At 35.5% G+C, this 27,618-nt stretch overlaps 1 protein-coding gene across 1 annotated transcript; it reads right to left on the minus strand.

Annotated features, from left to right (window-relative positions):
* Positions 1-1,618: 1,618 nt before the first annotated feature.
* On the minus strand, positions 1,619-27,618 carry LOC121409914 (septin-11-like). Its single transcript, XM_041601700.1, has 10 exons — positions 27,543-27,618; positions 19,211-19,349; positions 15,147-15,260; positions 13,682-13,763; positions 11,564-11,822; positions 9,339-9,428; positions 8,287-8,383; positions 7,359-7,527; positions 5,926-6,058; positions 1,619-5,176 (listed from the first exon to the last, which is right to left on the minus strand). Exons 1-10 carry the CDS (start codon positions 27,591-27,593, stop codon positions 4,997-4,999), a joined length of 1,314 nt encoding a protein of 437 aa, XP_041457634.1. The 5' UTR covers positions 27,594-27,618; the 3' UTR covers positions 1,619-4,996.

Here is a 27,618-nt window from a genome sequence, read left to right on the forward strand (position 1 = left end):
CATCATATTAACAAAAATATAGCTCGCGCTCGCATTATTTAAAAAGGGTTTATCATGTTATTACATATTTACTTTATTTTATAAGGATAAAGCTAATTATTGACTGTTAGGACTACCCTTTCAAAGAAACAAACAAAAATAAACTTTAAACTGCCGATCAAGGAAAATATGGCTAAAAAAAATTTCCCCCCCCTCTATTTTACGAAAGTTGGATCCGCCGGGAGGGAGGCAGGGGGCATCAAAAATGGAATAAAAAACAGGGGAATTAATATTTTCCAAAATGGGAAAGTTCCTTTTTCAAAAATAAATATGCCGTTTTTCATGTTTTTTTCGAAATAAAATACTCTTTTTAAAGTATACAAGTTAAGTTAAGTTTTCAGGCTGGAATATTGAAAATTTTCAGCTTGCGCTTCGCACTCTCATTCGATTGGTGAAATATGCATCCTAAAGAGGTCACTAAATATCACCACAGTCCCAATTTTGACGTATGAGTTTCATTTTTTGGCTTTACCCCCAACGAAAATTCGTTCGGAAGGCCCTTGCCTTCCCATCCTCATATGATAATTGAACGGCAACAGTGTCCCCCGCCCCCCTCCCCTTGCCTCTGCCTCTGCTTTCCCGGTTTTCATTTTTCGGATTAACGAACCTTATTTCGTTTTCGGATTAACGAACCTTCGGAAAAACGAACCTTATTTTGTTTTCGGATTAACGAACCTTATTTCGTTTTCGGATTAACGAACCTTCGGAAAAACGAACCTTATTTCGTTTTCGGATCAACGAACCTTCGGAACAACGAACCTTATTTCGTTTTCGGATTAACGAACCTTCGGAACAACGAACCTTATTTCGTTTTCGGATTATCGAACCTTCGGAATAACGAATCGTCGGAATTACGCCACAAATGTTCGGATTAACGAACCCTTTTTCGTTTTCGGATTAACGAACATCGAGGTATAGGCAATTTACGTGTTTCGGAATTACGAACCTTCGGAATAAAGAACCTTCGGAATTACGAAGCTTCGGAAATACGAAGTGTAGCTGTTTAATGTAACTGGCCAATGAAAAGCGTGATCTTGACCTAATTAAACTAATTCTTACTTTGAAACCTATTACATTTTAAGCTTACATATTCAACTTTATTTTGATCTAAAAATCCTTTGGGCTCAAACAAAAATGAAGTGTAAAAATAACATTTTTTGTCAAGTGAAAATAATATGTTGTAGCATGTTTTAGATCAAAAGCTTCAACTACATTACAAATTTTTAAAATACATTAAAACACATGACCTGAAAGAATGATTCTTTCTCTTTACAATGATACCAAAATCATGAAATTTAATGAAAATTTAGAACAGCAATGGCCGAATTAAAAGAGGTGTTTTGGTCCGCACCCAGCTCATTAAATATCCAAAACCTCTGAAGTCATAAATATTTACTTGGATGAAAGAAACTATTTTTGGAGGACCTGCCTAATGACTGATGTAAATCATTACATGTATTTCTAAATTAAAGGATTCCTTTCTGTAGTTAAGACTGAATGGTTTAATTGCAACATGAACACCTCCATGAAACACTCCCTTGCAGAACAGTAATTCAAGAAACTGAAGAGAGGAAAAAAATGGGTTTTGTCATTATTGAGTTTTATTCATAAATATTTTGACTCCTTTCCACAGGAGCAGCATACAAACATTTGTCTTCAAAACAAAGAGTTAATAAATTTTTCTATTCTACAAATCCAGATTGTAAAGGTAAATCAGAACTATGACCTATGTCCTTTGCCAGTGCATTTTGGGTATTTCAGGGTTTGCACTATGTACCGACTTCTATATCTGACATATAGATAAAAATAGCTATTTGCAGATGTAACATTCTGAATTAATAGCCTTTACATGTTTTCTCCATAGAAATGCTCTGGGTTGAAAAAAAACAGTTTCATTGTAGGACTTTCAAAATACAATTACAACAAGGCTAATTACCATTATGAAAAGTATGGCAATTTAACAATTCAAAGGGTCAGATACTACTTTCAACTTCAGGAATTTTTACAGTCCCATCCAAATGATTTTATAATAAAATGTTACAAATATACAAATCCCACTTTAATTCCAAATTTGGTTATATAATGTGCAAAACCTCTGTTTCATACACTTCACGTGTAGTATCCAGAAAACCATGTATTTCCCTCCAGAAATGGAGGCAAATGTTAGCACTGTGAATATATTTTGTTTGATGAATAAAGAAGACCAGCAATGGTTATTTACCCCCCCCCCCAAAAAAAAAAAAAAAATACACTCACGTTGATAAACCTTCCAAATAGTATGATTAAAATTACATCTCCTAATTTTGAACAAACCAACAGTTAGAACCACTAAACAGAATAAAAAAGGAACAGTGAGAGAAAACAATGGCCTATTGACATGGTATTTAGTAAGAGCTAACAGAAAATAAATACTTGCATAATATGTTTTTTAAAGTAAGAGTAGCATAAATGACATAAATACATCTGCACAAACTAAAAAAAAAAACATGAAAAATATATACAATTTAGACTAGTGATACGGTTCATACATAGAGTATGTATGCTATCACTTTCTATTATCAACTTCTGGCTGCATTTGTGTTTCCATTTTAATTGGCATGCTATTTTATGTTTCATAGCACCAGTATAAATAAAAACAAGAAATCTACAAAATGATATTTTGTATGAAGTCATTATACTTAAAATATTCATAGACAATAAAAATGGAAGAGCTAAGTTTGCATTCTTGATCAATATTCACGTGCTCCTTTTCTTCATGCAAACCTTCATTTTTTTCTATTCATTTTTTTCTAATTTCTAAATCTTATCCCACTTCCTAATCACTAAATCTTTCTAGGCAATCATTCCTTCATAAATTGATTTAAAATTGACTCGATCATAATTGTGAGAAGAATCTATATTGTACATTCTACTATATGTATATGGTTGTTAGTAATAATGATTAGCAATTTAATAGCAAATACATAAATTTACAAGGAAATATTCAAAATGATAAATATATGATTATGTAAGGAATAACATGTCAGTGCAGCACTAGAACATGGTTACAACTCAATGAACTCATGGCTTGGTGGGAAATATTGATTACAGAATCGGTAAAAAAAACATTTGTATCCAAATTTGTATATAAGGCAACTATAATGGTGACAGGGCTGTGTGAATTATAAAGAAAATTGCTCTTGAAATGATAAATGGATATGTAACATTCATATCTTCAGCAAAGTTACACGAGGCATTTTTTCTGATCTACTTTTCTGTGATTTTGATGCCGAAATTACGGATGATTTCTCCTGAAATCCCTCATTTCCTACAGTTTTACATCATACAATAAGTGCACATTCTTACTTCAAAGATTTCATTGACAAAAATTACCAGAAAATATATTTCCTCTGATTATTACATCTATTGTCTATCTTGAACATCTGATTGAATATGTAGAAAAAGATCATTTTCCTTCTAATACACTCTATGTACACTGTATGAACCTTGTACAACCTGTACAAATTGTGAACAAGAATACCCTCTAATACTACATTAATATATTTTGATTGAGTGGCATATATGAGACAGGTAACAAAATACATCTCACGTTACAACATTCAGAACGGCTTGGTCCAATATCATGAATTCATCTTTCTAAATCCATTCGCTTTTCCTTAAGAATATTAATGATAAACATATTGAATATGCTTAAAAAGTGACCAAAGAATGCAAAAATGTATGTATTGCAGCATTGCTATCTTCTGTTTTCCCAGCAACATCTGTCAATAAAGCATAACTACATGTAGGTCTGGTAGGACCTGGGGGGTGTTTCACAGAGATTTAAGTATGACTTAAAGTCGCACTTAAATGCCTAGTTGTGTGTGGTATAAAAGGCATGGCCGCATTGGTCAGATCATGCAAAGAGGACGCACACTACTACTTAATAATCAATTAGATTGCGTGTTGCATTTCAGATACGCGTCACCATTTAAGTGCGATTTAAGTCATACATCAATCTTTGTGAAACATCCCCCTGCTTCAAATACTTTGGCCCAAATTTCACAGAGGTGGTTTACATAACCATTGGTTGAACCCACTTATACAGTAAATCTGCAAAATCCATGGGTTCAACCAACGGTTTTCAAGACCACCTTGGCGAAGTCTGGACTTTATTTCACAGTTCTTCATGAATTCAACATCTTCATATGGACTCTGTGTAAATAAGAAGTAATAAATATCGTGTTTACACGGATTGCACCTAAAGCGTGCTTTATATATATCTGCATCCATTAAACCCGATATTCACCTACTAATAGAAAACAACTTGGTTTTCAACACCATCTAGTTTTCACCTTCACTTATCGACCAACAACAGTACTCTTTCAATTCCGACTGAGTGATTTTGGATATGCAATCCCATTTGATTGACGGGAAATACAAAGCGAGGGAACTTGAGAAAAAGATTTAAAATAAATCTAGCAAAATGGAACATTTATGAATGTTTGTGAGATCGCCAATTCTTTGCAAATCTTCATCCCGGGCCCTGTAACAGAATAGGCTAGCATTTGATCATGGGCCTCATTTCAACAATTGATTTCATTGATTATTGTGTATGATCAATCATAAAATTGGTTCCATGATCAATCGCTAAGCTTTTAGTTACAAGGTGGAGACATCTAAAAAAAGAGAACCATCCCCCCCAAGCCAATTGAGACCATGGTCCTGTAACACAAAGGCTAGCGATTAATCATACGATGGATTTTCATGATTGATTGTACATTGTAGTCAATGGAATCAATCGTAGAAAAATGTACTACGATGATTGCTAAGCTTTGTGTTACGGGCCCCCTGTCACGCGACAATAATGGGAAGGTCGTACATAAAAACCTGACTTCTTGTATAAAATGACATTGTGTGTGTGTTTCCCAGAACCAATCCCACAATGCTGTATATTATCATATCACAAGATCTGAGCTCACTTCTTCTTGCTCTTGGCAGGAAGGGTTTGAGAGGCATGTAGCGCAGCATCATCAGCAGCTTGTTGCTTCTTCTGATTGAACAGGTTGATCTCTTCCTTCAACAGACGACTCTGTTCATCTTGCTTCTTCTTCTCCTCGGTGTACTCCTTCTTCATCTTGTCAAACCGTTCATGGAGCTGGTCAGGAGAGAAAACAACAGGTATAATCAATGCTCTTTAGAATAAAATTTACAATTTTATGGCTCTTAATAAACTGTTTTTAAGCAGTGTATACTAGTATCCTTGTTCTGGCTACCCTGGAAGTATCAATGTCACTCCCACTCACAGACGAGTCAAGTTCGAAGTTGCACCTTGAAACCGTACTTTAGTATTACAAGAGTGAGAGATTAGAAAGGGTTCCTCGGATATCAGAGAACCATATATTTCAATGTACAATGTATGTATTGAACTTTGAGACCTTTGACCCTTGACACCCATAATCTAATCGGCTCCGTAACACAAAGATTAGCAATCAATCGATAAATGAACTGACCAATCAATATCAATGTTATACGTGAATTTGGTTTAAAATACTGACTAGGGCCCAATCAGTGCGGTTCTTTCATATTTGCAATCCATTGAAAACTGTGTTCAGAGCCCAGATCTTTTGTTACTCCTATATGCATACTTGGACAACGTTTAAAATTAACTTGTCCAATGGTTCCCAAATTATCACGCAAAAGAAAATGGGGAAGATCAACCATCCAGAAATGTGATGGTTATGTAGGCAAAGGCATAATTATCACTTTGGGTTTGGTCCCTGTGTCATCAAACTTGATTACACCCTATTGAAATGATGCCCCCTCATTGGCCAAGAGCACATCTGTCACAAACAATTTTAGAAACAGGATCCTCAATAATCCTTTTAAAGAGTGTGTTAAACCTACCTCTTTCTCCATTTGTTTGAGTTGTGCTTCTTTGACCTTGACACGTTCTACAAAGACCTGTCTCATCTTATCTTCTTTGATCTGCAGAGCCTTTATGTGTTCCTCTCTCTTCAGCTCATATGTTTGTTGCAGGCTGTATTGAGAAACATCATAAAGAATATCACTTATCAATATCAAAATTTCAACAAATGATAAATTAACAGAGGTGCCAAAATATGAGGACAAACCAATGTGTGTAAGGAATGGCTCAACCCCCTAAATCTTTCTGATCAGAGTGTTCTGTTACCACTTAACTTTGTATTAACATAAAATGACATAATTTTTTTTATCAATGTTTAAAAATAAAAAATCAGTTTCGAACATTGACTCTATCTTGGAAACCAAAATTGGATCCCAACATACTTTCTTTGCTTTGAGTGTATTTAGTCTTACATGACTGGAATTATCACAAATATTGTTACTTTTTTACAACAGTTCTATCAAAGGAATATATCAATGCAACTTACAGGCGATACTCATTAAAGGCACATGACTTATGAAAGACAATAATACATTCCAAAATTTTAATAAGGACAGAATACTACAGGGCCTAAATTAATCCAAGGCTACCATGGTCATGGTCTAAAAGCCCCATTCATTGGTTTTGTATTCATTGTGCCTTTATTTTCCCCAATTCTGCTGTAAGATAGGAATATGCCCTATAGAAAAGTGGTCATGCCCTAAAATATTGAATACATGGGAGCGAAGTTGGCTCAGTCGGTAAAGCATCTGCCCGTCGAACCAAAGATCATGGGTTCGAGCCCACCCCAAGTGGATGACTGAAGCCAGTGCGTTGTGTGTAAACGTCTTTCCCATATTTCATAGATGCAGGCTATGTTACAGTGGAAAACACTCCATCCCTCGGATAGGAAGTTAAATTGAGGCCCCGTGTAGAGGAGAATCACCACCTTTGCACGTTAAGAACCCACTGCACTATTCGAATAAGAGTAGGGGGAAACCCCGGTGTAGTGGTCCACCTGCATTCCCCAACCAGTTATCAGGAGAGACCTGCGGGTCACAGTTCTGTGTGCGCGCCCTTCTTGGCGACCCAGATTGGCTGGCTCCTCCAATGCGCCTTCGAGTGTCTTTGACAGATATATGGCGCTATACAAATGCTGTGCATCATCATCATCATCATATCTAAGGCCTGGTAAATCCAAGGAAAACAAGTCTCACCTGATTTCACGATCAATAAAATATGCAATGTGATATTTTGACCTATAGATGACCTTTCCCCTTATCCTCATCATTATTTGTACCAAATGCAAACACAATTGATCCAGAAATAAAGGGAGCAAGTTGAACAAAAAATCTTTAAAAAAAGGATGAACATGACCTCATATTATTTGACCCCTAGATGACATTTGACCCATCATCCTCACGGACATACCTACCTCATTGGTTTATTGTCAGCAGCAGTATCAACAAAGCCCATTTCCTCTAGTTTACATCTCCTGTAAAGCTCATAGTGACGAGTGTGTGTTTGTTCAATAAGATCTTCCATGTTAGTCCTGATCAGCATCTCACGAAGCTTCACAAAGTCACAGTGGTTCTCATTCTCAACTGTGTACAAGATAAGCAAATGTTGGTTTCAACCAAGTTAAATTAATCAGCTTGTGTTTTATTATAAAGGTACAAAAACACAGATTCATAACTACCAAATTCTTGTACCATAGAAATATGAATAAGCTTACTAACTACAATCACCCCTCCTGCCCAACCCCACAATTCCTATATAGGGCAATCTTTTTTACAAAATATTCTGCGGAAAGGGAAGCTGACTGTAATACAAACTTTTCGAATAGGCATGACTTTTTCTGATGCTGTTTTCTCCACTTCAATATTGGGTAGTCCAAATTGTAATACATGTCTTTAATAAAAAACTACATTACAACTTACTGACTTAGCTAAACATTCAAATCAAAATCAAGGTTTCCATGGAAGCTACAACTGACAGAATACATACCATCAATAACAAATTCACGTAATACCACCAAGAGCTTTTTTTTATATATTTGATCCTTGAGCAAAGATTAATAAGTGGAAGTGTCATGGTCTAGTGGTTCAGACTTTTGACTTTCACCCAGAGGGTCATGGGTTCAAATCCAAATCATTGCAATGATTTCTTCCAGGAAGGGATTGATCCACACTGTGTTACACTCAACCAAGGTGAAGTAACAGGGGACCAGACAGGATCCATTCCTTATAAATTGCACCAGGGTAATAATATTCAATTCCTATTGAAACTCATATGTTGGTTCATATGATGTTAGTTCATATGTGCTATGCAAGCAGCAATTATCATATAAAGCTATGACCTACCTTGAACGATTCCCCATGGGTACTGCCTAGCTCTCACCATCTTATTACCCATCTTCACTTCTTCTGTACTTCCTACTACAGCAAAGGGAAGATGGCCCTGAAATATGAAAATAATATCAAATGAATAATGAAATTAGTAACCTATTTTCTACTATAATGACAAATAAAATCACGCAATCATCATCCCAAGTTCGAATGGACTTTACAAAGTTTTGAGATTTTGACCAAGATTTCAGATGAGAAAATATTATTCAACAGTACATTGTATGTATTGGATTGTGTTTTGATTTTAAAATTTGTGCTTAAACTCATTCTTAAAATAAATCTCTTTCTTCAACAGACCCCTAAAAGTGTGTCTATCTCTCAGGAAAACTCACTCCACCGGAAATAAAAAGAATCATGCACATTTGCAAGACATTCTCTACCCAGGCAAGGAAGAAAATTACATGGGAGCTTAGGGCGAATTTGCCCCCGAAATGCCCGAGTGAGCCCTGGAAAACTAAACAGAGCCCCTGAAATTCACCTAGGGTCCAATGCAAAAGATATTGTATGTTTGATTTTACCAGGGCCATAATGTGGCTGCGATGAATGCAAGGAATGCTCCCCAGGGAGCGGAAGTTGTGCACTTTTCATGCTTGATTGAAATGAATCCAATGACCAGGGTAATAATATGCTGTAACACGCTTTGGGCCATTCTGGGAAAATCGCTTTATAAAAATTGGCTATTATTATTATTATTCATACAATGTGGCAAATTAGGTCTGGTGAGCTCAAAAGTAGCACCGTAAAAAAAAATAACAAAAAAAATTCACTGCAAGCAGGTACTGTTAATAGGTACCCAGAAGGTGAGAATTCCTTTGATGCCCACGCACTAGAACAGGGTAGCTAAACCAGAATATCATGCAGCACTTAAAAACATAATAATAAGCTACATAATTTTGATATTATCATTATTAATAAAATCAATTTATTAAAATGTAGTTAAGGGCAAGGAGAGGAAGAGAGGAAAGCCTTTGATATTCAAGTGCTTATCACTGGGCAATATATCTTACATTCATGGATGAGTTGAGATCTGCAACAGTCTCATCATCGGTAGGGAACTGGTAGATTTGAACTCCATTGCTCACAAGCTCGCTCATGATCTATAAAAAAAAAGGAGGATAAAGATATATTAACAATCGAGAGCAAATGATTCAATGTTGGTCAGTAAATGATATTTCAATACAAAATTTCAAAATGGAGAGAAAAAGACAAATGAGAAAGTGGGAACATATGATTATATACAATTATTTAATTTTGAAATATCCCAATTTATACAGTGAGACAAATGCTTGGCTTGGCGATGGTTGGGTAGTACTAAAAAAAAATGAGGTAACGCTGTAGACTTATTTTCATTTCTGAATATTACCATCAGTACTTTTTCGAGAATGATTTTGATTTTCAAAAGAAATAATGGGATAACATAAACATAGAGAAGTACATGATTATCTACTTTCATTCTTAAAAAATAAAGTGCAGTGACACTAAATGACAGCATAAAGAGTACATTTCATTTATTGATTCCACTTATAAAACAAATATCATAACATACACAACAAATGTATTCATAAACATAGTGTATCAATGATCAAATGGAGTATCTAACATAAGTATTTCAGCATAAGGTACACGACAAAATGTAAAAAAGTGAGGAGCCTAAATAACAAGTGGAATGCCTCTGGCCGTCTCACCTGCATCACGCGGTTCAATATAGCAGCAGTGCTGACTTTGAATACTACTCTAACTCGCACAAGATGTTCAGTGATACATGGTTACTCTTATGTCCACTTTTTATGAACTAGACCAATAAACTTACAGAGATATGATGGTTATTCAACAAAAAACCCCAACATGGCCAAAGTTCATTGACCTTACATGACCTTTGACCTTGATCATGTGACCTGAAACTCACACAGGATGTTCAGTGATACTTGATTACTCTTATGTACAAGTTTCATGAATCAGATCCATAAACTTTCAAAGTTTTGATGGTAATTCAACTGATACACCCACTTCGGCCAAAGTTCATTGACCTTTGACCTTGGTCATGTGACCTGAAACTCACACAGGATGTTCAGTGATATTTGATTACTCATATGTCCAAGTTTAATGAACTAGACTAATAAACTTTCAAAGTTATGATGGTAATTCAACAGATACCCTCAATTTGGCCAAAGTTCATTGACCCTAAATGACCTTTGACCTTAATCATGAGACCTGAAACTTGCACAAAATATTCAGTGATGCTTGATTACTATTATGTTCAAGTTTCATGAATCAGATCCATAAACTTTTAAAGTTATGATGGGAATTCAACAGATATCCTCAATTCGGCCAAAGTTCATTGACCCTAAATGACCTTTGACCTTGGTCATGTGACGTGAAACTCATGCAGGATGTTCAGTGATACTTGATTAACCTTATGTCCAAGTTTCATGAACTAGGTCCATATATTTTCTAAGTTATGATGACATTTCAAAAACTTAACCTCAGGTTAAGATTTCAATGTTGATTCCTCCAACATGGTCTAAGTTCATTGACCCTAAATGACCTTTGACCTTGGTCATGTGACATGAAACTTTAATAGGATGTTCAGTAATACTTGATTAACCTTATGGCCAAGTTTCATGAACTAGGTCCATATACTTTCTAAGTTATGATGTCATTTCAAAACCTTAACCTCAGGTTAAGATTTGATGTTGACGCCGCCGCCGCCGCCGCCGTCGGAAAAGCGGCGCCTATAGTCTCACTCTGCTTCGCAGGTGAGACAAAAAGCACAGCTTGTAGAAAATTAGGCTCCCAATTGGGAAAAAATATAAGTTGTTACTTTGAGCGAACTAATGTGGAAAAGGAATACATAGTTATTACATACCGGTTGCTTGTTTTACACAAAATACATCGAAAGGCATCAAGTTACCAGAAAATGATGAAGAAAAAAAGAATAGGATTAGAAATAGCAAGATAAAATGAAATTGGAAAATGACCAAAAAGACGGAGGGGGGTCAAGGGATATAGAGCTACGTAAAAATTAAGTCCCATTTCTAGTAAAAAAATTATCTTATGAAGTGGGGCTACATTATCTGAATGTGAATAGCGACATGAATTGCTTGATCACATTACAGCTTGGGGAATATATAATAATAATAATATAGGATGGCTTGTTTCATAGGATACCAGAGATATTCTACTCGTTCATGGACTCTCTCTGGTATCCCATACTGAGCTATCAAGTACTAACCTTGATTTTGAATCTATGAAGTTCACTCTTTGAGACGGTATCAGCCTTAGCAATGACAGGGATGATATTGACCTTACTATCTAGCTTCTTCATGGTGACCAGGTCCAATGACTTGAGGGAATGGCCGGTTGGTGCAATGAAGTATAGACAAGCATGGATACGGGTATCATGGTACATGTGGAATGCTCTCTTGATCTTCAGCTCTTCCTGGAGATAGTTCTCAAACTGACTATCAATGTACTCAACAATGGACTTGTAACTGGAGGAGTGAAATAAAGAATATGGGAATTGGAAATGTTAAAGGAAACCAAAACCCAAGAAGAGAGGCAATCTTACTGGAAAGAGTAAAATGAAAGGAACAATTCAAAAAAAGTTTCATCAAAATCGGTTATGAAATAAGCAAGTTATGGGAGTTTGAAAACTCTTGTTGTACTTTCTATGGGCATCCTCAAATTGGCAAACGTGCTTCAAAGTGGCTGATTTTGTGGACAACTCTCCATTTGTTTTGTACACAGATTTTCCTCATTATCTTTCAAGTTGCATCTTGCCTCCTTTTGAGCACAACATATGTCATGGGAAAATATAATCCACACCATATATGTCAAGGTCAGGAGGTGATAATGTGAAATATGTAAAATAAAGATGAAAATCTGTGTACAAAACAAATGTAGAGTTGTCCACAAAATCAGCCATTTTGAAGCACGTTTGCCAATTTGAGGATCCACATACAAAATACAACAAGACTTTTTGATCTTCCATAACTTGCTTATTTCATAACCGATTTTGATGAAACTTTTTGTCAATTGTTCCTTTCATTTTACTCTTTCCAATAAGATTGATTCTCTTCTTGGGTTTTGGTTTCCTTTAAAGATAAATTACCAGTTGTGGTAATGATCTCAAAATGAGTTCGAACAGAATCCAATGAAATTACCAGCCAAGTGTTTGATAAGATCTATAAATAAAAAAGATATGTGCCAAACGGCTCTGAAAGAAAATGTGTAATTGCTGAGAAATTAGCAACATAAGCACAAATGTCTGGTGATTTTCCAAGCAATATTAATACATTGACCAACCTATACTTTTCTGCGTTAGTAATCATCCAAATCATTGCTTTTTTAGCCAAGATTTCACATATACAAGCTTACATTAATATACCAGATCTAGATCTATAATATATTGACAATTAACCTTGATTTTAAAGACTCTTTCATACATAATAATTATTTTGCTGCAAGTGCAACTACTTTCTTTTACCATTAATGACAATAGTACTTATGCACAGTATATCAGATATGACACAATTCATGCATCTAATATACATGTACATTGGCGTAAATTCTGCCTCGTTGTGAGTTCACTCTTTGGTTTTAAACCTGAGAGATTGGTGGACGACAGTGGCCTCAACACCATGCACTAATCAACATGTTTCTTTTTCAAAGTGATTACAAATAAACACTACATTTTTCCTTGGATCTCACTTCTTTATCTATGCATAGCCCAGCGCACATTACACGATTGCAACGATTTGCCAAATGCATCTCAGTGCAATCACATCATTGGCCAGCGCAGACATTGCAACAGCTCTGCAACGGGCAACATATCCATAGCACCTCCTCTTTTACACGAACATTGTCTGCGCTGCAGCGCAGCAAATTGGTTGTGACGTCATCATCTAGGACAAATCTGATTGGCTAAAATTATCAAAACCGCAGAAGAATGGCAGGAAGAATTGACATGTCAAATGTCTGAGATTTGGTCTGCGATCCTACTGCAACAAATCAGATCGCAGTTGCAGCACATTACAGGTTGGCGCACACTGCAATTTTGTTGCAATCGGATCTTTAGTTCAATCGTGTTGCATAGTGTACGCTGGGCTTTTTAATCAATTAAGTTACTCTTCCCTGCACTTTAATAGGATTCATTCTTCAATCATACATTTCTTTGCTTTTTCAATTCTTCCTTGCTATCCTGTGCTTTTTTGTACACGTTTTCTGAAAAAGTGAATGACCCCCATACCTCTCATGATTATGAACATTGGTGGCAAATGTATTATGGAACATTAAAATTGTGTGTTGCATTTGCATACCTTGGAAACCGCAGAGGGAATACACAACCTACCTTTCATCTTTGTTGATCTGGTCACCGAATCCAACAGTATTCACTATGGTAAGCTTCAGTCTTACATTAGATTCTTGCAGCTCTGCAAAGTGATGAGATCGATCATAATTTATTTGGATGATGATGAAGATGAAAATGGTGGTGAATGTGATTATGATAATGATGATGGTGATGGTGGTGATGATGATGATGATGATGATGGTGATGGTGGTGGTGGTGATGGTGGTGGTGGTGATGGTGATGATGGTGATGAGGATGATGATTATGATAATGAATGATGATGATGATATGACGAGATGATGATGGTGTGGTTGTGGTGGTGCTTGTGATGGTGATGATACTGAGGGTAATGATGATGATGGTGATGATAATGGTGGCGATATCAATGATGATGATGATAATGGTGGCGATATCAATGATGATGATAGGACCGGGATGATAATGGCAAAGTGTGATGGCTACTCCAGTATACTACTTCTACTACTAATTATCTTCATCATAAAATTTTCTCAAACAGATAAAAGAAATCATTCATGGAAGGAATCTATGGTAATGTACATGTATGTTTCCTGACACTGTCATAGGTCAAAACTCAAGGACATCTCAGTGGAATGTACAACACACAATTATGTCGACCAAGTTTCAAGAAAATAATGGAACCATGTCTCTCTATCATCTAGTAGCAAGGAAGTGAAAGTTAGACAAATGACCCCATTATACTAAAACAGTACCAGCAATAAAAGTGTCAGTTTCTTCTTCTTCATTTTCCTTCCTTGTATAAATTTAACTACACGGAAAGATTATTTGTTTACCCTAAACTTGTTACAACCCCTAATTTATCCATAACACACACACATGAATCCTTTCAAGCTGTAATGTCCCTTGCATGTCACAAAAACATGTTCAATGTACAGTGTAGGAAACAGGAATTCCAAGACAAATAAAAAGGGAATGTGTACCAGACATGAACTTCCTATAATCATACTGAGCAAAATTTCTGTTGTAAATTACACTATCTATGAATGGTTATATCTTTTTCAGGCAATACCATTCAATTCGACTGGTTAATATTCATCCCTATATATATTTAGAGGTTGAGCACCCAAACCCATTCAGTGTTTAAACTATGATCGTTTTGTAAATTCAAAATGTACTCTGGTCCAACTGTTCCCAACACTACATGTGTCATCCATAAGCATCTGATACAAAATCATATCCCTTCAGCGTTTCGTTATAAATGTATCATCAATTTCTATCTCGTAAGTCAATAAATATGCCAGATGAATTGCAGTTCTTGTATGCGTTCTGACAATTGGAAACATGGCATACATGTATTAAGAGTTAAAGAGCTGTCAAGAGATAGAAACCAGAGACAGTTATAATGGTTTAATTTATTATCAAGATCCTTCACATATAACTATGAAGCTCTCATTACATCCTGGGTAGAATACTGTAAAATTCATACCATATGTATTAGCCTTGAGTTCTACACCAGGCAGTGTGTGGGTTGCTTGTACATTCTCAAACTCTGTGTTGAACAAGGTGTCCATTAACGTTGATTTGCCAAGACCGGTCTCACCTATAATAAATCATGAAAAGGAGAAAATGATCTGTTTTATATTCACTGATATCACTGGGCTTGATAAAATGATCACAGGGAGTTAAATAAATACATACATAAAACATCAATATTAAAGTTCAATAAAATAATTTACATACACACTTATGAAATTTGATGTTGTGGTGGAAATTGTACAAAGACGTCAATAAGGCTCCATTTACACGCCAGTACATGAACAAAAATTCAATGTTGTTAATTAATTTATATTTTGAAGTCTTTCATTAGGCTACTGAATATTAGACTTGGGAAACTTAAAAAATTGCTGAACAAACTAACAAAGATATTTGCTTTATTAGACGTTGAGCTAAAAACCATCAAAAATTTAAAGACCTGGAACAAGAACAAAAAATGGAAGAAATGAATGTCAAAATGACTCTGAAATATTTACCAATTTGGTTGCAAGTATCCAGAACAGAGATTACAGTTTTTTTAACTATTAACTCAAGATGGGTTGATCAATTAACATATATTGCAAAATGAATTTGGACAGAGAAAAAAAATGGCCATCCAAGTTCATCAAAAAATCCTTGAATGTATGTAATGTGCTGAGTAATTTTCTTTAAAAAAAAAGCATTGATTAGTATTATTAAAATAGCAAAATACAGATGACTCTCTCAGAGTCAAATCTCTTGGGATTGCAAAAATCTAATTGACTTTAATAGGCAAAATTCAACTTCAAGATGTTACTGTGCATGTATTATATGCATATTCTGGTGTGAAATAATACCTCCAGTTAATAAGTGATTATTCAATGTAATTTAGAAGGTAGACTTGTATGTCTGCTAGCTCTGGTTAAGACAGATACTATTTGACATGATATTGCCCATCAAAACTATAGTGTGTGTGTGTATGTACATGTACATTGTATGTAATAAAGTGGACATAGTAAGGAATAGGCCTATCAATGGAAAAAATATAATTAGAGGCAATATCACAACTGACATGAAGATTACACTCACGTCTACAAAAAAGCGAATGCATTTTAGAATAAATAATTTAATTTCCTAGTTACTGGGTTTCAAATAAAATATAATTTTGGTATTGAAAACTGCAGTTCATTACTGACAATTTGGTCATTGCAGCCACTGCCAAACTATTTGCATACGGTAAATGTATTTCCCCCTCCTAATTACCTCCAATTTTTAGTTTAATTTGCAGCATTATCACACAAACATGTATGGTTTTATGAGTGACTGACTCCAAACAACAGCTAGAAATGTGGTAAATGCATTATGGCACAATAAACATTTGCAAGGACTAGTCATTTCATATCAAAGAAGAGCTCTACATGTATTTTACACTAAAACAAAAACCTACATCAGGAAAAAAAAGATATACAGGGGCTGTGGGCAACTTAGCACTGGAAACAAAAAAATGAGCCCTGGAAATCCCCAATCCTCATAATGTTAAAGCTTTAATTCAATTTTGCATATACATGTATTTAGGCAATTTTGGTTAAAAGTTGCACCTGAAAAAACACATTTTTTGGCTGAAGTACATACATACATATGTATGAAACTAATATGAAAAAAAAAGGTACATACATGTATATGGAGGATGAGCTCAAACAGGGTATATTTCCAATTGGTCAAATGCCAATTTGTCCAATTTACCACTTGTCTACTATCATTTGGTCTACATGTACCATCAGTTCGTCCACTATCCACATGGTCTAATTGCTAAATTCATCCACTCACCATTTTGTCTCACAACCGGTTCGCTCCATTGCCATTTCATATACCATTTGGTCTAATAGTACAGTATAAAGTGTTAATTGGGTGAAATGAATGAAAATAAAATGGACATTAGACCAACTGGTTATGACACGATGGTCATAGACGAACTGGTGATTAGAGTTAGACAAAGTGATGATTGGACCAAATGGTTTTTAGACAAAATGTTGGACGAAATGGCATTAAACTAAATGAAGATGTGATGAGTGGATAAATTGGCAATTTACCTTCAAAAACAATCCAATGAATTAACTTCCCTTGGAAGTGCTTTTAAATATAATGTGCAAAATTTCTAGTAGGAATAGAGACCGGTATAAGTTAAAAAAATGGACAGAATAAGATTCTAGCCAGGTAAAGGTGGTTTTCCACGTACACTGTCCCATATAGGCTGAACTTTGTTGATGTTTTAGTTTGATACATGTATTTTGCAGCTCAGATTTCATTATCTTAATACCAGGTTAGGAACATGTACATATCGACATCAAAAGCAACATTGTACTGTACATGTAGCAATAATTAACCTTGATTTTCTTTGAAAAATCATAATTTGCCACAAGTAAAGGTAGCCTACTAACCAACTCACAAAAAACCCACTCAATTTAGATGTACAAGTATGGAAGTGTAAACCACAGCTGTATTTTGGTAAGTAGAGATGATTAGCTTTTCCGAGAAGGTGATAATCTCAATCAAGTTCAAGCTGATCACTGGGAATGAATGGCTCATCCTACATGTATTTCTCATCCTACATCCTGTACACATGTACTGTACAGCTCCGATAATTCCATTCCAAGTACAAGTATGACTAACCGACATACAGCCAGAAGTGACTGCTAATATATGATCAGTTATCTCCATATTGTATGCTCCATAACAAATAAAAATCAGACTGTCAGTGTTCTACATGTAGCTAGAGCCTTTTTAGTGGTGGTTGCAATTTCATGACAATAATTTTTTTTAAAGGAAAAGTTAGTCGTCTTCAAGCCAGAAGTATAGAACATCATGTACATGCACATGTAATGACAACCTGACATTAAATCTTTGAAAATAAACAATTATAATATAAGAACATTTATTTGCATAATTTACAGTAAATATTACGGTGTAAATGAATGAAGTACAATTCGTCTTTCATGTTTGTTTTCATAAAAAACACTTCCATTTTGTACTTGAATCATTTCACACAGTACCACTGAATGACAAACTTGACAAGTATACATTGTTTATTTTTAATAACAGAATACGTGTACATGTACTCTCCATCTGTACAGACAATAGATGGACCGTTTGCTGCTGGCTATCCACATAAAACTTAAAAAGTTATTTTTCAAGGAAAAGGAAAAAAAGTGAAGAAAGGATGAAGGAAAGGGACAGCAAGAAGAAACAAAAGAATTTTGAAATACATGCAAGGTCATGTAAGCTCCTATTATTACTCTGAGAAAACAAATGATATCACAAGATTTACCCCCTCCCTCTCCCCCCGCCCCCTCCACCAAAAAAAAAACACATTAGTGCTACCACTGGTACATGTACAAAATGGTAATCAATTTGTCACTCTATTCCTATCCGATACACTTGGTCCAGTCTTTTCATACTCTGAAGTTTTCACATTCTTCAGCAGGAGTCAATTGTTAATAATTTCAATGGCCCAAGCTTCTGGATGAGAAGCTACATTCAAAGCCAACAACATGCAGTTGTTGTGCAGATTTTAGGCAAACAGATTTAGAATGAACAGCCGGAATGCATTTCAATAGCATTGAGCAAAGTACAATCAACTCAGAGTCAGTGCCTTTTCACACTGAATCTTGAATCATCATTGTAATAATGATTCCTATTGTAATCATGTTCTAGTTTGATTTCACATGTGCTAAATATTCATCAGTAGCCTTATTTTTCACTGGAATTATCATTCAAATAACAATTCTTTTACTGTATGAAAGGGTGGTCAGTATACTTCGTACATCGGTACAGGTACTTACACGTATTTGCAATCAGATGATAATTATGTGTGTAGTGTACAGATTTCTTTTTAATACATCATTGAGCATTGGAGAGCGTACAATGGTCACTGCCATGCCCCCTCCCCCTTGCACCTTTCCCTTCTTTTTCATTGCTTTATACTGATTGCAGGGCTGGTTTTATCCAATAGACTAGAAAACAAAAAGAAAAGTTACTTACCCACACAGAGGATATTGAATGAGAATCCCTGATTGACAGATTTATTGACCAACTGATCCGGAAGACTATCAAAGCCCACATGACCAGCAAGGTTGAGGTTTCGAGTTCTATTCCTTTCTTGATCATCATTGTGACCAACCTAATGATAAAGCAACAAAAAAATGAATTTGAATTAATAATATCAATGCCAATGTTATATGGATAGATTCCAATAGAATTACAACCCACATGTACATACTTGTACATGTACAGTATGAATGAAAAATATTAATGTAGACATTTATGTGATTTGATATCCAAAAATTAAATTCTAAAGAGCTGGTGTACGATTCTAACACTCGATTGCCATCATGTTTCTTTTGTAGCTTGCAGCATACGAATGCACCAGCCAATCACATTCGTGTTACCATTTTCAGTTCATCGTAAACTGAAAATCGGGGTTGGCAATTTTTTTTTTTTAGAAAATCAGATTTATTTGATTTAAATCAGATTTTTTTTTATTTATATCAGATTTGTAAAAAAAAATTACAAAAATGTCTAAAACAAAGTGGAAACACCAAAAATATAACACACATATTACACTGAAATAATTTTTAAAAATCATACATTTCACAACTAAAATTATCATTAACTTCTAGTTCATAATTAAATCCATTCTGAATAGAATTTATATAGAATATGTAAGTCATGATGAAGATGCTGTTTTCTGCATCCTCTCGTGTAGGGTATTTAGCTCCTTCTGACTGGTTTCGTCAAAGTTGAGGAACCGCCTTGGTACAGCTAATCCTGCAATGTTAGTGTTCCTATTCAAACATGAAATGAGGATTAGTTTCTTTGGAACAATTCCATAACTCAGAGACTCACATTCTCAAAAAAGAAACATCCTTGATATTCAAGCAAAGTACTGAAAACCATGTGTTTAATAAAGAAAATTACATTTATTTTTGTTTGTTTAAACCTCCTTTTGGTATTTGAGCCATGGTTGGAGCTTTTTTACTGTTTAAAGCATTGATTTGCAAAGCTGTGACTTATTCGGAAAAAAGTTGCATGTTTGTTTGAATTATTTCAGTACAATCAACCTGAAATTATTATTTGGCAGTTCTTAAGAGGTTTTGCTAAGAACAAGAACACAGGTTCTACAGTTCTAAATAACATGTACATGTAAAAGAGTAAACAAAATGAAATATTGTTACAATGATTTATTGAAGTTTGGCAGGAGCATTTTCTATGCATTATTGAACCTTTCTCAGTGTACCCACTCAATTAAGCATAATTGTACAGTAAATCTGAACAGGTCTTTATTCAAACCACTCCTGGCCAAATTCCCTGTTAAAATTCAGGCCTATAATTTAAGGGTCCTAAATTCCCTCCTTTTTTTTAGGGGGAAGGGGTTCTGGAGTACCATTGCTATATGTGTAGTGTATTAACAATAATTTATTTCCAAAAATGTATGAGACATGTTACATAATTAGTTTGATTACTTTTCAATAAAGAACAAGTGGAATGCCTCTGGCCGTCTCACCTGCATCACGCGGTTCAATATAGCAGCAGTGCTGACTTTGAATACTACTCTAACTCGCACAAGATGTTCAGTGATACATGGTTACTCTTATGTCCACTTTTTATGAACTAGACCAATAAACTTACAGAGATATGATGGTTATTCACCAAAAAAACCCAACATGGCCAAAGTTCATTGACCTTACATGACCTTTGACCATGATCATGTGACCTGAAACTCAAACAGGATATTCAGTGATACTTGATTACTCTTATGTACAAGTTTCATGAATCAGATCCATAAACTTTCAAAGTTATGATGGTAATTCAACAGATACACCCAATTCGGCCAAAGTTCATTGACCTTTGACCTTGGTCATGTGACCTGAAACGTGCACAGGATGTTCAGTGATACTTGATTACTCTAATGTCCAAGTTTAATGAACTAGCCCAATAAACTTCCAAAGTTATGATGGTAATTCAACAGATACCCCCGATTCGGCCAAAGTTCATTGACCCTAATGACCTTTGACCTTAATCATGAGACCTGAAACTTGCACAAAATTTTCAGTGATGCTTGATTACTATTATGTCCAAGTTTCATGAATCAGATCCATAAACTTTCAAAGTTATGATGGGAATTCAACAGATATCCCCAATTCGGCCAAAGTTCATTGACCCTAAATGACCTTTGACCTTGGTCATGTGACGTGAAACTCATGCAGGATGTTCAGTGATACTTGATTAACCTTATGTCCAAGTTTCATGAACTAGGTCCATATATTTTCTAAGTTATGATGACATTTCAAAAACTTAACCACAGGTTAAGATTTCGATGTTGATTCCTCCAACATGGTCTAAGTTCATTGACCCTAAATGACCTTTGACCTTGGTCATGTGACATGAAACTCTAATAGGATGTTCAGTAATACTTGATTAACCTTATGGCCAAGTTTCATGAACTAGGTCCATATACTTTCTAAGTTATGATGTCATTTCAAAAACTTAACCTCAGGTTAAGATTTGATGTTGACGCCGCCGCCGCCGCCGCCGTCGGAAAAGCGGCGCCTATAGTCTCACTTTGCTTCGCAGGTGAGACAAAAAAAACCACAGCAAGGTTTTTTTTTTCAATCTGACATAGCTTATAATACTTATTACTACTTAATGTAGTGTTTAATTGAATACATTCATCTTTCATTTGACATGGCATATTAGTTCATGTGAATGATCAAAATAGAAGAACTGCCAACAACCCTACATTTACTCTCTATAAAACACTGTGACATAAAGAAATGAGAAATACATTTTTCTATCAACAAAGAAGAATTGCACAGGGAATTTTTTAAGTCCACTGATAAAAGTGGAGTAGGGGGCTAGGTGTTCACTGCTTATGTAGGCTACATTGCAAGATGAACCCAGTTTTATTGACATGATTTCAAGTGTTTTGAGTAGATATAAAGGATTTATTCATGTTTTGATGAAATAAAGTTGCTAAAATCTTTCTATCTTGAGTAAAACAAAAGTATAACTGCCACAAATAAAAAAATTGTCAATCATTTGTACATGTTTCCATGAAAGTGATCTAACTCAATGATTTTTTTAATCATTGTGAAAGTGTAACAGGGGACTAAGAGTTTTATAGGTTACATTGCAAGGTCAACCTGATTTTATTGACATGATCTAAACTGTCTTGAGTAGATACATCTATGAAGGATTTATTTATGTTTTGATGATATGAAGTTGATAAAATCTTTCTAGATTTAGTAAAATGTAATAAAACTGCCATGAATGAAAAAAAATGTCAATCATTTGTACACGTTTCAATGGAGGTGATTTAAATCAATCATTTTTTTAAATCACAGTGATTTACATTGTGATTGAAACGTAAATCAGCCAACCCTGCTGAAAATGGTAACACGAACGTTAAGCCTGGGATTAAAACCTGGGTACCAGGGTCCTGCCAGAAGCATTATCTTCTTAGTATTTCTAGCCAACTGGGGGTTGTTCCACCAGTCATATTTCATGTGACATGATTTTCAGGTACCTGCCCCAAAATTACCAGAGTTACCCAAAGACATGTGATGTCTTGAAATCGGCAAATTATTTACATGTATTTACATGTATGAGAGGAACTTGATGTTGGCTCTAAATCACCAATTTTGAGGTTAACCGGAGGATGGATATGGAGTGAAATTAGGGTGTAAAGTATTAAAGAAATTAACCTTTTATTCTTTTTTTATGCAGTTTCAACATATAGTTTTTACAATAAATATGCATTTTTTCCCACCTTTGCCACTCGCGAGTATCAGAGCGACTTTTGGGTCTCCATGTTCAGGTAGGTGGAGCGTAGTGTAGCGGTACAGAAGTGAAGTGGAGTCTGCATGAACATCGCTAAACCAAAAGCTTTAGTCTCTGTATTTTGGTTGTTCTGCTGAACTGCGTTGGCTCCCAAACATAGACTGAAGAGTTGTTGGCCCGTACATACAGACAACATATTAGCAGTAACGTTAGATAAAACGTTCAGCGAAAACCTGATTTTCGGATTGTTTTTTTTACATAAAATGGCACATTATAAAAAATAAATTACATCCAATTTACGAAAAAAATATATAAAATTCAGAAATATTGTACCTTAGACCGCAGTTACCGCTAATTCCTTTCAAATGATGATCAAAACATATAGTCATGTTCGATCCTTTCGTTGGTTAACTAAAGTTGCCATCTTGGATGACATCATCATCCTTACAGAGGTATATATCATGATTTGTGCTGCTGCTTTGCACTTGTACATGTAGATGTGCGAGCGTTCAGAATTTGTCACTCACATTGATTGGCCATGATATCGAAAATTCTAATGGAAAGCCTTGATAAAAGCACAACTCGTTGAACATAAAGGGCAGCAACACACGGCTGCCATTCTTACCTCTCTGGAAGAAAACTTAAAATCATCAGTGACATATATTTTCGATATTTTCTTGGAATGGTGGGCCTTCGTTCAAGATATGTCATTTAGAATTAAAAAAAAACAAAAATCTAGACAAAACCCAGTCACAAGAATTGGGCGACATTATTACACATGCAGGCTCGCACTAACACACTACCGACGGTGAATGGGGATGATAGTAAAATGTCAGAAATTGTTAAATGAATCCCCAGAAAGGACAGTTATTCCTGTCTAGAACATCGCTTGAGGAAACCCTCGATTATAATCCTGACGTCGAGGCACAAACTGGACCCTCAAAAAGAGGAAAAGTTGGACCTCTGTTGCGTTTGTTCTCGGTATCAATCGGCCATTTTGTTTTTAATTTTGAAAGAAGGAGAATGAACGACACAGAACTTTTCCTTTTTTGAGGGTCCAGTTTGTGCCTCGATGTAAGGATTCTGTGTCACGATAGACCATCCATATAATCGAGGTAAGTGCATAATTTCTTTTTTTCCCCTTTTATTTGGAACGAGTGCTATTGCGACCCCAATTTCTACCCCATTTTGGAGAGTATATGTCTGCCTAGTATTACATGGACCAGTCCTGGCTGGGCTCCCGCCCGCTTTGCGGGCCGGAGCTCCCTGGGTTACACTTGAGATAGGCCTAGAATTTAATTACCAATACAAACAAGAAAAATGGAGTTGGACACACAATTCTTCAATTCAATTTCAATCAAGCTTCCTCACAATTACTTTTTTAATCACCTTCAAAATATCCTTCACTCCTCTTCATAACATGCGTCCAAGTTTAATTTCAGTTTTCGAGATAGGCTGCGCCCTTTAAAGATTACAGCAGATGATTACGTCACATGCGGGTTGGACCCTAACGATCTCCGAACCAAGCGGAGGGATGAGAACAGAGAGAGAGAGATGATGTAGACAGCTGGCAGCCGTCTGTTTCCGCGGAGTTTTAAAACATTTTTTATTTTTTTAATTTCTCCTCATACACAGACGGCTCGCTATCATACAGCCACCATTAGGGGACTTGCAATGCAAAATCCCCCATCGGGGCTCTTCAATTTTTGCCTTGAATGAATCAAACTGTTGAAAATTAGAATATTTGCCACAAATTAGTGAAAGATAATTTGTTCAAATATTGAAATTGGCATAGTTTTTATCATTTGAAAACAAAGTGCGTAGCTTTAGGCAAGGCTCGACATTAGCGGTGGCCCGGGGCCACCAAAAATTCATCTCGGGCAACCATTATTGAAAAAATGTTAAGTTTTGGTGGCCCGAATCGGGCAACCAATAATTTTCAAAGTAGCGCAATTTTTCTCCCGATTTTGCATGCATTACAGTTCAAATTGCAAGTCAATTCGTCATGCGCCTTTTTTGTTAATCTACACACAAATACACACACACAAAGATTGCATAGTCATGACAGTATGTAGGCCTACCGCTAGCATACAGTAACTATTATTCAGCCGGCCGCGCCGGCTGTCTGGCTAAGCTTTGCATGCGTGAAACCACTGCACTGCAGCTGGCCGGCTGTGCGCTAGCAGACGATTCAGACTCAGGGAGCTGCAATGCGAAATGTTACTGCTAAGAAATCTTCCCCAGAACTTTGAAAATCTACGTCAAAGTCACATTTTACACCAATGAAATGCCCTTCTACAGTCCATATTACTGAAACCTGATAATTTGCAAGCATTAAAAGGAGGAATTATGACCTCTCTTTTGACTCAAAAAGACCGATTTCCAAATGCATTAATACACATACAACACAGGTGAGTACATCACAGTCCCACATGTGCATTTGTATGTATGTTAATATTTGGTTTATTTTCGAAGCTGTCTTGAATAGACAGCTTCTTTCTTGTTTATAAATGACTTCTTAAACCACTCTTAAGGAAGTAAATACTTTGGGAAGGCATTTTAGTGAATTTTTTCCATCATTTTGTCAAATATAAGGAAGGAATTTTCTCACTGTTTTTTCCAGATAACTTTTGCTGTTTTCTTATTTTTTTCTGTCATTTTTTTACAGTGATTAAACCATTTATACCCCTTCCCATTGAATATGCCTGATTAAAGAACATGTTTCTACTGAATAATAATAATAATTTTCCCCATTTTTTCTGATAATTTTGTCGTATTCATTTTTCTTACATTTTCTTTTGTTTTTTTTCTCAATTTTTTTTTCCTGTTCTTTGTTTTTTCTTCATTTTTTTATTTGTCTTATTTCACTTATTCATTTTTACAATTTTTGTTTCTTTTTTCAATATACTATTCTAAAAATTATTTTTGTTTATTTCCCCCTTTTATACATTGTTCTAATTCTGCAGCATATTTTCTGTGATTTTCTCCTGCTATAAGATGCTGGAAAATAAACAGGATTTGGGGCCTGCATAATCTAGGATTTACGATCAAAAAGGAAGAAAGGAAAAATCATTGTTTTGTAAATCAATCTGAGTTTGCTATATGCGCTTTTTATTTAATTTACCATTATGAGTGTGTGTCTACACGGAGATTAAAAGTTCACACAACCTGGGAACAATACAATTCTTTTATTCTCTTTCAATCATTTCATATTCACAATGATAGAACAATTTATATATTACCACAAAATAAGCAAAGTAAAATAACAGCAAGCACGATTTACATACAAGATGTACAAAGAATAGTGGTACGTGGTAGTGACTGCAGAATATTTCAGTTTGTTTTATTCATTTTTAATTAATGTTTTTCTTTATATTTTTCAGGCCACCAAACTTTACTAATGGGCCACCAAAAAAAATTATTTGAAGGTTTTGGTGGCCCGAACGGGCCACCACCAAAAAAAGTTAATGTGGAGCCTTGCTTTAGGTCCCCCATCATACAGATCACGCTAGAAGTTTAGAACTTCTTCGGTCTCTGTACCGTACACGGTACAGTATTTAATTTGGCGAGTGAACTGTAACTGTGATTGAAGCCAACGCCGGAGTTCAGCTGAACAACCAACATAACACAGACTGAAGCTTTTGCATGGTCTAATTAATTATAAATTAAGGAGCCTTACCTTTAGGGGATCAAAACTGTGGAACTCACTTCCGGAAAATATAAAAAATATAGGCCTAGATAACATAAATATATTTAAGAAAAGCATAATTGCACATTTCAGATCACCTGCACATCCCTTTTCTTTTTAAGTATCCTGGATCTCGGGGGGGGGGGGGGGAGGTTTCCGTAGGTTCGTAACCCTGGTTATTATTATTTTTTTTCATATATATAATTTCGTTATTACTTCGCCTCTATGTGATTTATTTTCATTGCAAAATTTCGTTTATCGTACTTCTTCGATTTTATAAGTCATTTGCCTTATTTTTGTGCTATTCATATTGTAACTGAATCTTCATTGTTATTGTTGTTTTTTATTGTTATGTTATTTTTATGCATTTTCTCTACTTTTGTTTATCATCAAATAATTTGTTTAAATGTTTTCATATGATTTTTACCTTTGGCTTTGCACGGACTCACAGAAGAACAGCCAGTACTAGGCTGAAGTGGGTATGCCGTGATTAAATAAATAAATGAAATGACACCCACCCGACGTGGACAGTGTTCAGTGTCCACACCCACAAGGCCACTCCATATATCTAACTGTTAGAGTTAGTAGGAGCAGGCCGGGGCCGCGGCCGCATCGTGCGAGGATTAGCACAGGGGTCACGCCCATGGCCTTTACTCGGGCAGGGAATTTGATCTGCGGTACGCGTACGGTGACAGCGTTCGCTGCAGCACCGTTTTGACAGTAAAAAAATAATTTATTTCTACACTCATAAACGCATTATTTTCTTATATTCTAATAACATAAACTGTGTAATTATACAAAGACACATTAAGTGCTCAAATCATATCCAATATACGGGCAACTCACCGAATTTTCGTGTGCTTCCGCTCTTGGTAAAAGATCACTCTCCATCGTCATTTTGCCAGATTCGTAAATGGATGAA

Source organism: Lytechinus variegatus, chromosome 1 (genome assembly GCF_018143015.1).
Source record: "Lytechinus variegatus isolate NC3 chromosome 1, Lvar_3.0, whole genome shotgun sequence".
In the NCBI taxonomy this organism is placed as follows: Eukaryota; Metazoa; Echinodermata; class Echinoidea; order Temnopleuroida; family Toxopneustidae; genus Lytechinus; species Lytechinus variegatus.

Coding starts and splice junctions, on each gene's coding strand:
- LOC121409914 (XM_041601700.1), bottom strand. CDS start 27,593: ATGACGATGGAGAGTGATCTTTTACCAAGAGCGGAAGCACACGAAAAT. Junction 9,429..11,563: donor TTCATAGATTCAAAATCAAG/GTTAGTACTTGA, acceptor TTTTTTTTATAG/ATCATGAGCGAGCTTGTGAG. Junction 5,177..5,925: donor TCAAACAAATGGAGAAAGAG/GTAGGTTTAACA, acceptor TCTCCTGACCAG/CTCCATGAACGGTTTGACAA.